General features: G+C 47.5%; 1 protein-coding gene across 2 annotated transcripts; it reads left to right on the forward strand.

Moving 5' to 3' along the window:
- The first annotated feature begins 68 nt into the window (after positions 1–68).
- GTF2E2 (general transcription factor IIE subunit 2) lies at positions 69–10,424 on the forward strand. Of its 2 annotated transcripts, none has more exons than XM_076066762.1 (8): positions 69–190; positions 4,232–4,391; positions 6,229–6,317; positions 6,504–6,611; positions 8,320–8,502; positions 8,828–8,938; positions 9,435–9,550; positions 9,686–10,424. In XM_076066762.1, the coding sequence occupies exons 2-7, from the start codon at positions 4,232–4,234 to the stop codon at positions 9,501–9,503; spliced, it is 720 nt and encodes a 239-aa protein (XP_075922877.1). In that variant the 5' UTR covers positions 69–190; the 3' UTR covers positions 9,504–9,550; positions 9,686–10,424. The 2 variants fall into 2 exon arrangements, with proteins under 2 accessions (XP_075922877.1, XP_032809701.1); XM_032953810.2 differs by having other exon boundaries at positions 72–190; positions 8,845–8,938.
- Positions 10,425–14,331: the final 3,907 nt, after the last annotated feature.

The following is a 14,331-nucleotide window of genomic DNA, read 5'->3' on the forward strand; positions in this document are numbered from 1 at the left end:
CGTTATTTGTTCGTGCCGCTCCGAAATGACGTCACATGTGGGTCCGCGCTTTTTGGCATAGATAACGTCACGCGGGCAAAAAATCTTAACTAAAAAACATGACATCACGTCCGCCAGAAGAGTGACGTCACGCGAAGAAGGGGTCCCAAACGCGCTCCGCCGAGGTTCCCCCAAGACCCGGGCGAGCGAGGTGAGTCGGGGTGAGGGGCAGTGGGGATGAGTCGGGGTGAGGGGCAGTGGGGATGAGTCGAGGTGAGGGGGTAGTGGGGATGAGTCGGGGTGAGGGGTAGTGAGGGTGAGTCGGGGTGAGGGGCAGTGGGGATGAGTCGGGGTGAGGGGCAGTGGGGATGAGTCGGGGTGAGGGGCAGTGGGGATGAGTCGAGGTGAGGGGCAGTGGGGATGAGTCGGGGTGAGGGGCAGTGGGGATGAGTCGAGGTGAGGGGGTAGTGGGGATGAGTCGGGGTGAGGGGTAGTGAGGGTGAGTCGGGGTGAGGGGCAGTGGGGATGAGTCGGGGCGAGGGGCAGTGAGGGTGAGTCGGGGTGAGGGGGCAGTGAGGGTGAGTCGGGGTGAGGGGGTAGTGAGGGTGAGTCGGGGTGACGGGGTAGTGGAGATGAGTCGGGGTGAGGGGGTAGTGGGGATGAGTCGGGGTGAGGGGCAATGAGGATGAGTCGGGGTGAGGGTGAGTCGGGGTGAGGGGGTAGTGGGGATGAGTCGGGGTGAGGGGGTAGTGGGTGAGGGGGTAGTGGGGTGAGGGGGTAGTGGGGTGAGGGGGTAGTGGGGTGAGGGGGTAGTGGGGTGATTGCGGTGGGAGGGGTCAGCGAGGTGAGTCCGGCGGGGTGACGTCTCGGTGAGCGCCCATGCGCCCGGTTCTTGTTACATCGTCTGGTCGCCGTGTGCACAGCACCGTGTCACTCCACTGCTGGATGAGGCCCCCGCAGGATGCTCGTGTGCAGGGTTCGCGAAGCGTGGACCCGCGACCGGTGCCTAGATATCGCTCGCCGCTGGCGTGAGACGTGGCCGGTGAATGAAGTTGAGAGAGATGAGAGAGAGATGAGAGCGATATGAGAGAGATGAGAGAGAGATCGCCTGCTTCGTGACGCAGGGATAGAGGACCCATTGCGGCCGCTCTGCTAAACTCGAGTTACCATCATCGTTAGCACTCATTAATTCCCAGAGGTTACCTGTGTGTACTTGGGCAACTCTTAATCATCATCATCATTCCATCGTGTCCCTGCGTCACTGTTTCGGCCTCTTTTTATCACTGCCGCTTCTTGTAATTTTCACCGTCACGCCTCGTGTTGTCCTGTAAAAGTATTCCTCTCGGCTAGAAGCCACATTGTACATACTCGTTGTCTCACTGCGTCTATGTAAACATGTCGATAAATACGAAGCTACTTTTTGGTAATTTCATTTCCCTATTTAAGAACTGGTTCCATAGTGTAAACAAGGGCAGTCTCCAATCATTGTTTACTCCATCTCTCTGGCAAATGTGCTGTGAGGAAGGGCCATTGCCCGAAACGTCGCCGATTACATGTTTTATGTTCAGGCAGTGTCATTGACGCGTCGAGTTTCAATGCTAACGTGGAGTCCTTAGGTCCGATGATTTTATAGCAACATTCGTCCTTGCGTCTTGGATGTTCACGGTTATTTTTGGTACTCGAGTTTCCTCTGTTTTTACATTGAGCAAATGACAGTTTTTACATCAGATGAAGTCCAGTACCTAAATTATGTAATTACGTCTACTTAATTCTGTTTAAAAAGGGAGAGCAAACTGACTGGAAAATGCATGCAACGTCTCTGCTGGACTGTAAATGTTTAAACCACGATCATTGGAAACTGAAAAACGGACACTTGATAGGCCACCCGAACGAGTGAGGGAGCAACATTCTAGGAAATGTCTCTATCATCTTCCACATACACACTTAGTCAAATTCTGGAACAAAAACGAACGAATATGAAATATACATTTTATCTGGACTCGGAGAAGGCATGTGACTCGTTGGAAATTGATGTACAGTGAGGGAAAAAAGTATTTGATACCCTGCTGATTTTGTACATTTGCCCACTGACAAAGAAATGATCAGTCTATAATTTTAATGGTAGGTTTATTTGAACAGTGAGAGACAGAATAACAACAACAAAATCCAGAAAAACGCATGTCAAAAATGTTATAAATTGATTTGCATTTTAATGAGGGAAATAAGTATTTGACCCCTCTGCAAAACATGACTTAGTACTTGGTGGCAAAACCCTTGTTGGCAATCACAGGTCAGACGTTTCTTGTAGTTGGCCACCAGGTTTGCACACATCTCAGGAGGGATTTTGTCCCACTCCTCTTTGCAGATTTTCTCCAAGTCATTAAGGTTTCGAGGCTGACGTTTGGCAACTCGAACCTTCAGCTCCCTCCACATATTTTCTATGGGATTAAGGTCTGGAGACTGGCTAGGCCACTCCAGGACCTTAATGTGCTTCTTCTTGAGCCACTCCTTTGTTGCCTTGGCCGTGTGTTTTGGGTCATTGTCATGCTGCAATACCCATCCACGACCCATTTTCAATGCCCTGGCTGAGGGAAGGAGGTTCTCACCCAAGATTTGACGGTACATGGCCCCGTCTATCGTCCCTTTGATGCGGTGAAGTTGTCCTGTCCCCTTAGCAGAAAAACACCCCCAAAGCATAATGTTTCCACCTCCATGTTTGACGGTGGGGATGGTGTTCTTGGGGTCATAGGCAGCAACGGCGAGTTGAGTTGATGCCAAAGAGCTCCATTTTGGTCTCATCTGACCACAACACTTTCACCCAGTTGTCCTCTGAATCATTCAGATGTTCATTGGAAAACTTCAGACGGGCACGTATATGTGCTTTCTTGAGCAGGGGGACCTTGTGGGTGCTGCAGGATTTCAGTCCTTCACGGCGTAGTGTGTTATCAATTGTTTTCTTGGTGACTATGGTCCCAGCTGTCTTGAGATCATTGACAAGATCCTCCTGTGTAGTTTTGGGCTGATTCCTCACTGTTCTCATGATCTTTGCAACTCCATGAGGTGAGATCTTGCATGGAGCCCCAGGCCGAGGGAGATTGACAGTTCTTTTGTGTTTCTTCCATTTGCGAATAATCGCACCAACTGTTGTCACCTTCTCACCAAGCTGCTTGGCAATGGTCTTGTAGCCCATTCCAGCCTTTTGTAGGTCTATAATATTGTCCCTGACATCCTTGGAGAGCTCTTTGGTCTTGGCCATGGTGGAGAGTTTGGAATCTGATTGATTGCTTCTGTGGACAGGTGTCTTTTGTACAGGTAACAAGCTGAGATTAGGAGCACTCCCTTTAAGAGTGTGCTCCTAATCTCAGCTCGTTACCTGTATAAAAGACACTTGGGAGCCAGAAATCTTTCTAATTGAGAGGGGGTCAAATACTTATTTCCCTCATTAAAATGCAGATCAATTTATAACATTTTCGACATGCGTTTTAAAAATTGTTATTCTGTCTCTCACTGTTCAAATAAACCTACCATTAAAATTATAGACCGATCATTTCTTTGTCAGTGGGAAAATGTACAAAATCAGCAGGGGATCAAATACTTTTTTCCCTCACTGTAGTAATCCAGGCTCGCACAAACCAAGGCCTATATAAACTCACGATTAGTCCGTTACAAGGTTGGAGCAACTACACGAGGACGGGACTGGATTAAAACCACGACTTTTTTCAGAAGTAGTTATATTGTGGCGAGTGATTGTGAATGTATGTACACCTGTGATTAGTTTGCAAATAATTTATGTACGTGTGATGTATTTTCACTTGTGGAGGAGGTTAGTGAAGGATCCTGCTGGGGAGTCGGAGGCAGTCGCTCTCCAGCAACAGCGGAGGGCAGAGGAGCAAGGCTCACAACAACGAGAGGAGTGCCGGGAGGCTAAAACTCAATGTTGGCACAGTGGGGAGCACGGTTGGTGCATCTACCAGCCATTTCAGTCAGCTGTGGCACCTGGGTTTGGTCCGTGACCTTCTGCCAGCGAGCCTTTGACACTTCACGTGGCCTCAAAGTGCACATAACATTGCACAAGCGCCAGTGGTGATGTCACCACCACTTAGTGGTGAATGACGGTTGTTGTTCACTTGTAAAATGTACATTTGTGATGTAGAATGTGGTGTAGCACACGTGTGATGTGCGTGTAATTTAGTGTGTGGTGTAGAACACCCATGTAATGTGGTGCATTTGAACGCTGTGCCCACACCGACAGATGGATCCAGCCCTATTGCGCGAGCGTGAGCGGTTCAAGCAGCGTGCCTTGGCCCAACCGGTGGTAGAGAAGCGGCCGGCACCCTCCTCAAGCTCCTCCTCCTCCAAGAAGAAGAAATCACGCCCTGACCATGGGGGCTCCAGCGGGTCCAAATCTGGAGGTCAGTGGTTGACCTCCGTGTGGGCCCTTTCTGCCAGCGGCCCTTCCATTAAGTTGCCGTTGTAGTGTGGTGAATTCCACATTCCTTTTTTTTTGCTGAATTATAATCCAATCTTCTTTCGTATGGCTGCAGATGTAGAGCAACAATTACAATTTCACATTCAGGTGGTCAAGCCAGATAACCGTGTCAGGAGCAGCGGTGTGTATCTCCGTGATGTCTCCTTTGCATTTGTGGATCGGGCATTGCGTTGTTATATGTACTACGGTCTGTTCTGGATGTTGGCAGTCACATACTGGACAGTTTTTAATTTTCCATTTGTCCATCAGGTATCTGCATCTGCCATGGTTTTGTGCTAATGCGGTTTAGAGTGAACCATATATTCCAATCGTGTCTATGATCAAATCATGAGAATCATTTATTGTAGATTATGCATCTTCTTTGGTTATTTCGGTAAAGTCACGTAGAATGAGAATAAAATAATAAATTGATAAAATAAAATAACACAATAATATTATTGTGTGAGAATAAAATAATAAATTGATAAAATAAAATAACACAATAATATTAGTGTGTTATTTTATTTTATCAATTTATTTTATTCTCATTCTACGTGACTTTACCGAAAGAACCAAAGAAGATGCATAATCATAATAAAATAATAAATTGATAAAATAACACAATAATATTATTGTGTTATTTAATTTTATCAATTTATTATTTTATTCTCATTCTACGTGACTTTACCGAAAGAACCAAAGAAGATGAATGCTTGCAGTCACGAAAGCTTTAAATCTAAATGTAGATTATGCAATTTTTTTAGTTTTTAAACTTCATGATGTGCTAGTTTTATGGTGCTTAATGAACTGACAATGGCACGGGAAGATGGGCAATGTGATGAAGACAGAACAGGACCGAGAAAATGGCACAAAAACACGATCTGAAGTGGGTATAAAACTTGCGGAGACTTCTCTCTTCTGGAGGCAGCACGTTTATTATATCGTAACAATAACACAAAGGGGTACGGGCCCTTCCACCCGATACTTAGGGAGATATTCCTCCGGCTAGCCTACCTAACATCGGCTATGCTATAGCCTCTTCACTGGTTAAGCTTTTGGTCCGACCCTCGCCAGGGGGCGGGTTCAGCCCTTTGGGCTCTTCGCTTCGGGTCTTCAAGGTTGCAGCTCCAGGGTGGCTCTTGAGTCTTCAGGTGAACGACGACTGCCGGACCCGTTCAGGGGACCGTCTCTTATACCGGATTCTGGCTCACTCCGCCCCTAGCCACTCCTCCCTTCTGGAACCGTCTGGAAGGGCCTGCGGAGTGACATTATCCCCCAGCCCCCTTCCTGGGGGTGTGCACCTGTGGTCCCGAGCTGCCTTCGGGTTACCTTAGCGGCTTAGCCCAACGGCCTGACTCATCACCCTTAGACTCCCTTCTGCTCCCTGTTGACTTGAGGCCGTTATTACAGGCTACAAGTTGTGGAAATCTCGTACAGCGCTCAACGATGCCGCTACAGACGCATAGCAGAAACAGGAGATGCATGCTGAGGCTATGCTCACCTCGCAATCTGGACGACGTTAGGAGGAGAGAACAGGGAATAATGCAGGACAAGATCCAGTGATTATTTTTTCTCTGTCTAATTTTATGATGTGCATTGGTGGGACAGTTTAAACATTTAAAACAACTAAAACACACTCTCGTTGGCAATAATGGGAAAAGAACGATTCAATAATCAAGGCCACCAAGTCATTCCAACCCGAGTAATAACCCCTGAGCCACCTGGACACTTTCTGGCAGACTCCTAATAAAGTAACTTGCATGCTTGCCTTTGTTTTGCAGAAACAGGAAATGGAATCAACTATAAGAACCTTCCGGGAAGCTCTGGGTACAAGTTTGGAGTGTTGGCTAAAATTGTCAATCACATGAAGGTAAGGGTTTTTCTACGTTAGTAGTTTGTGTACCTAGCAGATTGTATTCAGAAGGGGGTGTGCACAAGGTACAATCAGCTCTTAACTTAGCAGCCACACAGAACTTCCCAGGGGCCACAACTGTACGCGCTTGACTCCATGGAGATGTAACAATGCTGTCCTCGTTTCGTGCGCTTTCTTGTGAAGACGCGGCACCAAAAGGGAGACACACACCCCCTCGCGCTCGACGAGATTCTGGATGAGACAAAGCAGCTGGACATTGGCATCAAGCAGAAGCAGTGGCTGACCACTGAGGTGAGTTTGTTTTGCACCTTTCGAAGTGCAGTGCATTGTGGGTTAATAGAACTGGAAAGTTTGTGCTGATGCTGGGTTGTGTGGGGATGCATTTGAGTGCGTGGGTGGCATTGTTGGGAGCGGTAGTGTAGCGGTTAGCACGCTGCACTCTAAACCTGGCGCCCCGAGTTCGATTCCCGTTCACGGCCGACACCATTGACAATGATCTGAATCGGTCCTGGGCCGTGCTTAGGTCGACTCAGTCTCAAACGAGTACCTGGTGCGATGTGTAAACATCGCCACTGGGCAGACAAAGGCGGCCAGGCATCGTGCTGGGTACCCCACCCCCTCGTGTGCTGTACCGGCCTTCATAGGTGCTCGCTTCACAGCACTTGCCCCTACAGTCTGTTAAGGCTACACGGGAGATCTTTGTCTTTTGGCATTGTCCACACCAGCACGCTTGGGCTGGATTGCCACTCGCATGTTGTACCTGAACCAGGTCTTAAATGCTGGCTCAGCAGTCGGTACGCTGAGTTGGCGCCTCTGAGATCAGTTTTCAATCCAGGCAGCTGCCGATAATCAGATTTTCAAATGTATTGAGTTGATCATGGGGTGTGATGATGATGGTGTTGTTGGAGCGTAAGTCAAAGTGATGACGACTTTTTGTTTTCTAAACTCACGACTTTTTTTTGCCCTTTACCTTTGCTCTTACTTCTTCCACTCACGTGATACTTAGCACCATGATGGAGATTTAAAAAGCCCCACCACAAATAAGGCAAAAATAGCACAGAAGGCAATGGGCGCTGGAGCAGTAAAAACCTCAGGTTGTGGATGGCGGCACAACTGATACACAATGCCCCATAATGCGATGTCGCCAAATAGCAAATAGGTGAAGGAAACATGCACAAAACTTCAACTGGTATTAAAATAAAAAATCGCGGATAATCGTGAATGAAGATGTTTTATAGTAGTGCTGTGTGATAGTTTTGAGATTTGAAGTTTGTGTGCAGCTCTGTTGTAAACCAGACGTTACTAACTTGCTGTACAACATTTTAATAATGCAATAGTCGCATGCATAGGTTCAATTTTTTATTTATGCAAATTATATGCAGACATTACCTTTAGGCTAGTGGAATGAGCAAGACATTACAAAAATGATTGCTTTTTAATAGTGGCACCTAATGAGTACAGGAGGTTGGGAGGGATTAATTGTTACATGCCTTGTGCAGATAGGAGTGCTGACATTTTAGCATCTGAATCATGTGGTTTTTACTAATATTGGATGAGTGTGGTTAGTTTTTAATTTTTGACCTATGAGTATTCCCATTTTATAATTTGATTAGGAACATTTTAATTCTACCCAGAATGAAGAATATAAATCCATGTCTTTCAAGGCACAGCAATAATTGTTAAAATTCGGCATTTCCTCAGTTTCCTTTAGGAAAATGTAATATATTATCACAGCCAGACATTTGAATTGATTACGATGTCTTTGATTTAAGTCACACCTGACACATTGGCATACATGGTGAATTGTCCATGGGAAAAGTACACAGATAGGCCACAACAGAAAAAATAAGTAGGCTCTTGAAGAAAGGTTAGAGATGAATGCCAGTGATAACTTGAATTATGTCATGTCTGGTTCCTGCTGCTAAATTTGATCGCGAGCGCACGGACAGGCGTCGTGGCGGTAGAGCATTGAGGCGTAATGTTTCCTTCGTCCTTCCAGGCCTTGCTCAACAACCCCAAGATCGACGTGGTCGATGGGAAATACGCCTTCAAGCCCAAATACAATCTGAAGGACAAGAAAGCGCTGCTGCGGCTGTTGGACAGACACGACCAGCAGGGCCTGGGTGGAATCCTGCAGGATGACGTCGAGGAAGGACTTCCGAATGCTGCCAAGGCTATGAAGGTACGCGGTGGCGAGTACCGTCAGCGACAACCTCGCCAACTGTTAGCGTCGGCGGCTTCCGCCTTGATCGGCATCGCCACCGACACTTCAGCTACGGGGCGGTGCCAACACAACCATTCGCATGGTTCCAGCAGTACCAAATTCACCAGCAACGGCCATCACAGAGGCACTATCACCGCCGCAAGCAGTCTCGCCACCAACTTCATCACCAGCAAGACTAACTTGACCAGTAACCAATTCCTGTACGGTTGTTTTGATAACTGTTGGAGTTGCATGGTTCATTGCAAGATTATTGTAAAATACTGTTGACCTTTGAACCATGCAGGCTGTGTGTTTCTGTAGGTTATCGGTGATCAGATCCTCTTTATTACTAGACCAGACAAGAAGAAGATCCTATTTTACAATGACAAGAGCTGCAACTTTTCTGTGGATGAAGGTATGCAAATCCTCGCCATTGTATTTCACCTGCCTGTATTAAGCGCATGTCGGCTTCTGTATGAAATGGGAGCGCCCAAGTGGAGTATCTGACTGGCCTGCTGACAGGCACCCTTACCACGTAGCCGGTTGATACCCCCGCATCAACGCCGCATGGCATTTTCGGGAGTGAATTAAGGACATGAACTCTGCTAAACATTGGGATTTACAACCCCCCGTTATCTTTTACGAGCCCATTTTATCTAGATAACAGTATTTTAAAGTTATCATCACGCTTAATTGTAACAGATAATGTTCCCACATGGCTGTGGTGTATGCTCATTTACGTGATCGAGTTCAACATTCCAATTGCACTCGACTCTTGGTCTCTTTATATAATTATTTTGATCCCAATCAAATGGTGAATGCTTATTTCAACTTTGTACATTACATCGGTTTTCCTCTTAGGGTTATCATGAGGTCATGCTTCACTGGTAACGTGAGTTGTGGTGTTGCAGAGTTTCAAAAGTTATGGCGAAGTGTTCCCGTGGACTCGATTGATGAAGAGAAGATTGAAGAGTACTTGAAACGGCAAGGCATCTCATCGATGCAGGACACTGGCCCCCGGAGACTGGTAAGGACATAAACACAGCACCCCTTCCCTTTCTGGACATAACGTCGTGCTTATAAAGTGACCGTATAAAGTCTACGATTCTGAATTAAGAGTGATTTCCCCAAACGCGTGTGCTATGTTTACGTAACATTCTAGGCTCCTATGCGGAATCGGAGGGCCAACGCACAGCGCAAGAAGAAGTTCAAGACTCACAATGACCACTTGGCTGGAGTGCTGAAGGACTACACAAGCTTGTCTGCGAAAGAAGTGGGGGGGAAGTAGCCTCCTTCATGCGTTGGGGTCAAGTTGACAGAACATTTCGTTTCGTGTAAATTGTCAGTACCTGAAAGCGCGCCGCACGGTAATCTCCCACGCTCATCATTTGCCGTGCACTTCGAATACCCGTGCACCGTAGCGCCGAAACAGAAGTCGAAAGCTGCGGGCCGTGGCCATGCGAACCAAGCCATGACAATGTTCATGTGCACACTGCCCCGATAAATGGGGAAGGCCGGTGAAGGTTGCTCACCAGCAGGTATCGGCACCAAAACAAAATTGTTGCTTTTCACAAAGAAACAAAAACCCCATTAAACTTTTCGCTTAGCAACTGGTTTTCAACATTATTTTCATGACACTGTTTGATGGCAGATTTCAGAATTTTTTAATGTAAAAATTATACATTCTGAACAATGGTGGTAAAGATTGTGAATCTGTTTGGCATTTCTAACAATATCTGCCTCCGGGCTGTCTTTTTTTTATATAATTTTACAAAGAAGTTAAAATGTTGATCATCTATTCAAGGCTTGTTCGAAGATGCAATGTAACATTTAATCAACAATCCACAATGGCCAGATAATTAAAGTTTGTATATTTTAAATTAAAAGGTTATATGGATTTTTATGCTTTGTGAAGTGCATTTTCTTAGTCGATATAAAATGTAACTTTTTTGTTACACATGTACATAGTTTGGTTTTCCAAAATGCATTTAAAATGTAATCATTTTGTAGGCAATATAAACGTTAATTGCTTTTCTGCGTCGATGCTATTTAATTCTTCAGCCCCTGGTTAGAGGAAGCATCCGTATTATTGATTCATAATTTAGTGTCACAAACTTAATGCTATTGTCTTCGATTGCGTGGGGATCACAATGCACTTTTTCCTGTACAACGTGAAGTTATCCCAGCCCTTGCCACCCCACACCATCACTGATGGAAATGCCACATTGCTACATCGTGTGGGGACCATCTCAAGTGGCAATTACTGTTGATACGCCGTAGCGCGATACTCATTCAAGCAATTCTAGAGGGATGATGGATTGAGAACCCCCAATCTGGATGTGAACTTGTTACTTTAAACTTGAGTCGAGTCCTCTTGACGAGGGTGTCATCTTGGTTGGGTTTGCCGTGATGCTCTGCGGGGAGTATTGGTGGTCAATGGAGGGCGCTGTGAGATCACAAGCAGACGGGACGTGGCCATGAGTGCAACGCATAATACCCAGAACTATTCGGCCAACAAGTCGGACTCACACGGCGATTCTTAATCTGAAGCAAGTATCCAACCAGCCACGAGTTCTATCCTGCTCTTAGACCCGAACTCATGTCGGCAGCCAGCACACAGTACTCGCGTGTCTCGTCACCCGAGCACTTTGCACGCGTCAGCAGTGATGGTACAGTATTCGACAGGGTCCCTGGGTGTGCGGTGTAAGAATGTGCCACGTTTGTGATTGAGGTGTACGCATCGATCGTGGCATCCGTGCGCGCGATGTAATGCGAGCTCGTCTCTTCTACAGTGGCGAATGGTAATCACCAGGCACGGCACTTGTCACCTCTGAAGAATGTCTCTCTGGAGGCCCCAGGAGGATGAGACTATTAATGTTCATGTTCAAACACCGTGTTTTATTAACGCTTGTAACTTCCAACCCGCTCATCTTATCTCGCTCTCCTTCACGTGTCCTCCAATCCTCAAGCCAATGTTTATCTCAACACTATCCCAGTCGACTGTGCAAAGCGTTATCTGCTGCCATGTCTGCCAACTGTTGAGGTCCAGGCTTAACGGTTCATTTTCCAGTATTTGGATTCTGTCGTGGGTTCTGTCCTCTCGTCGTACCCACACATGCCTTGCTGGTGAACACGGCAGCGTTCACTTCCCGTTCTCTCCATATTCCTTCTGCCGTCTCTCACCCTCCCCTTGCCACCATGGTTCCGTCTAAAGTCTTGAGATGGACATCACACATTTGAACGCTTTATGAATGTTATATACACATGGAATATTGTTACATCTTCATACGATTTAAAAGTTAGTAAAAATGTAAACTCAAAACTTCCCGTGGCCAATCATATTTTATGTACATTGTTTTGGAAACTGATGTAAGCAAAAGCACGGTTTGTTTTAAAATTGTGTACGTTGTGGGTATTGAAATCTTACGAAGATTTTTTTTTTTTAACAATGGGGTCAAACAGGTGGCGGTGAGCAAACCCTGCAGGGCCCTGGACACCCACGGAGCGCGCTAAAAGCATTCCGGGCATCGGCGGGCAAAGTGGCGGAGCTCGACGGGCAGAGAGCGCGACAGCAGCATCCAGCCCCGCGCACACAAATAGAATTTCGCCATTCAGTTACCACAACAGCAGCAGCAGCATCATCATCGGCTGCACTCACCGAATGCGACATCGACAAGCAGCCGTTTTTGGCCAGGGTGTCGGGGGGCGGTCTTGGCGGCGATATTGGGGTTGTTGTTCTAATGTCCACACGAGGGTTGCTTTGGAGGGCATGCCACGGTTGGAGGAGTGCCATGTCAAGCATGTAGAAAAACACGTGTACATGCGTACACAAAGCTCGCCTACTCCCCTCCAGCGTGGCCCTCATCGTTTCAGCGCTGCCATCACGCGGTATTAGCAGCAATCGGCTGTGACTACTGATCGTGATTAACTGCACAGTCAATGATAGCCCCCCCCCCCCCCCGTGCCCTGGCTGCTGTCCCCCGTCAGGCACGAGAGGTATTGTCTGTGGGTTTGGTCTCTCGCTGACAAGGTGACGGAGGACCCCCATGTGATATTCAAGTGACAAAACACATCTTAAATGCAGATGGAATACCCCTAATAACGTTGTGCGCCATGCTGTGATTGGACACGAGCAGAATTTTGCGCCACTTATAAGCACACTGGACCAACATAAAAGCACATGTGCCCCCTGTGGAATGCATCTATTGCCCTTAAGCTGTTTTGGAATGGTGTTAAACCCCCTAAATATCAACTCCACATTGCCTGCAGGGTCCGACTCAGAGGTAATCTTCCTTTCTGCCACGACCAGACAATCTTTGCGATATTGCAAGTGTAACAAATGGCTTGCAGGCCATTTGTAATAAGGACAGAACTGGAAACCACCTGGGATCGAATCAGCCACCGGAAACCACAAATCATCAGAAAATAGAGTTTAGGTTACGACCCAAGAAATGTCTGAAGTCATCACCAAAAAGAGGACGTTGATAAGGACCTAACCTGCCTTCGACCAAGTCACTCGGAACGGCCAATATTGGAAGTCAAGCAGGCACGTGCCTTGGGATGAAAAAGGTAACGTCGGACAGGTGTCTATTCAGGTCGTGTTTAATAAATAACACGCGCTTGAGTGGAGTGTCCGCGGCATTCTTCGCGATTGGAGAGTGTTGATGTGAACGCGAGAGAGAGCACGGCATTGCAGTGGGAAGGCGGTGGGGAGCCGAGGTGGCGCTTTCTGCTCTGGGTGCCCCAGGAGCGAAGACATTCGGCACCGTTGGGACACCTCCCCGTGGTTGTGAACAGAATTGTCCATTCATTAGGGAGGGAGTTTCCGCAGGGACTGGCACTGTGGACCGAGGGACTGCGACAAGGCCGTGACGGAGTGTGGCCTGGTTGGTAGCCCCCCTCCACTTTAGCAGACTCGATTATGACAGAGAAGGCCAGTGTGATTGTAAACACTGCACGCAAAACGGCCATCAGTCTGTGCAGAGGAACGCAGCAGCATTCTTGCGAGAGGACGACGCTGCACGTATTTTGTGCCACTCATATCGTAAACCAGGCGTCTTCCCTTCAAAAGAACTTGCTCAATTACAGAGGGCGGCGTGTTGATAATCGACGGCACCAAATAATATTCACCTCGCGTAGCGGCGCACAGCACGGGTGCGTTTTGTGCGGCATCGCCAATGGAGAGTGATCGTCCGTGCCTCTGTGGCACGGCACAAGACGGTGTGCCGTGCGCCAGGGACTTTTTATCTGAAGCCAGTGTCCGCTCTTCGCAGTCCCCGCTTGCTACATCGCGTCTATTCTTATCCGCGTTTCACTCGCCACCTTCGTGCGAACACAGGCAGGTGGTGGATCTCCGTACATTGGTGACCGACTGCCTTCTGCCCTTGCCACCCATGGCCACGTTGGCAGTGCTCAATGGATGCTGCACTGGTGGCAGGTTTAAAAAAAACCGTTACTGGTAAATTCATTTGTACCTCATTCAACAAAGCCCAACCTTCAAAACCCACACAGACATGCTGACTGGTGAAGCCTTTAGCTGCCCCTCACTGGGGGTGGATTGTGGATGGGGAGGGGGTTCCCACCTTCATCAGGCTGGGTGTGCGGGTGAGTGCCATAAAAGTGGATCCAGATGAAATGGAGCACAATAAAAACCGTCACCGATAACAATGTTAAGCAAATTAAAATGACATTAGACAGCGTCCCAGCTCTACACAAGGATACAACCCGTCGTGGACATTGTCCCCTTCGGTGCTTCACGATGCAGTGTGGCGATGATGATGATGAAGCCAGTGACGCATGGACCGCATC

The sequence above is a fragment of the Petromyzon marinus genome, chromosome 13, assembly GCF_048934315.1.
Source record: "Petromyzon marinus isolate PM22_M1 ecotype Great Lakes invasive population chromosome 13, UKy_Petmar_22M1.pri1.0, whole genome shotgun sequence".
NCBI lineage: Eukaryota > Metazoa > Chordata > Hyperoartia > Petromyzontiformes > Petromyzontidae > Petromyzon > Petromyzon marinus.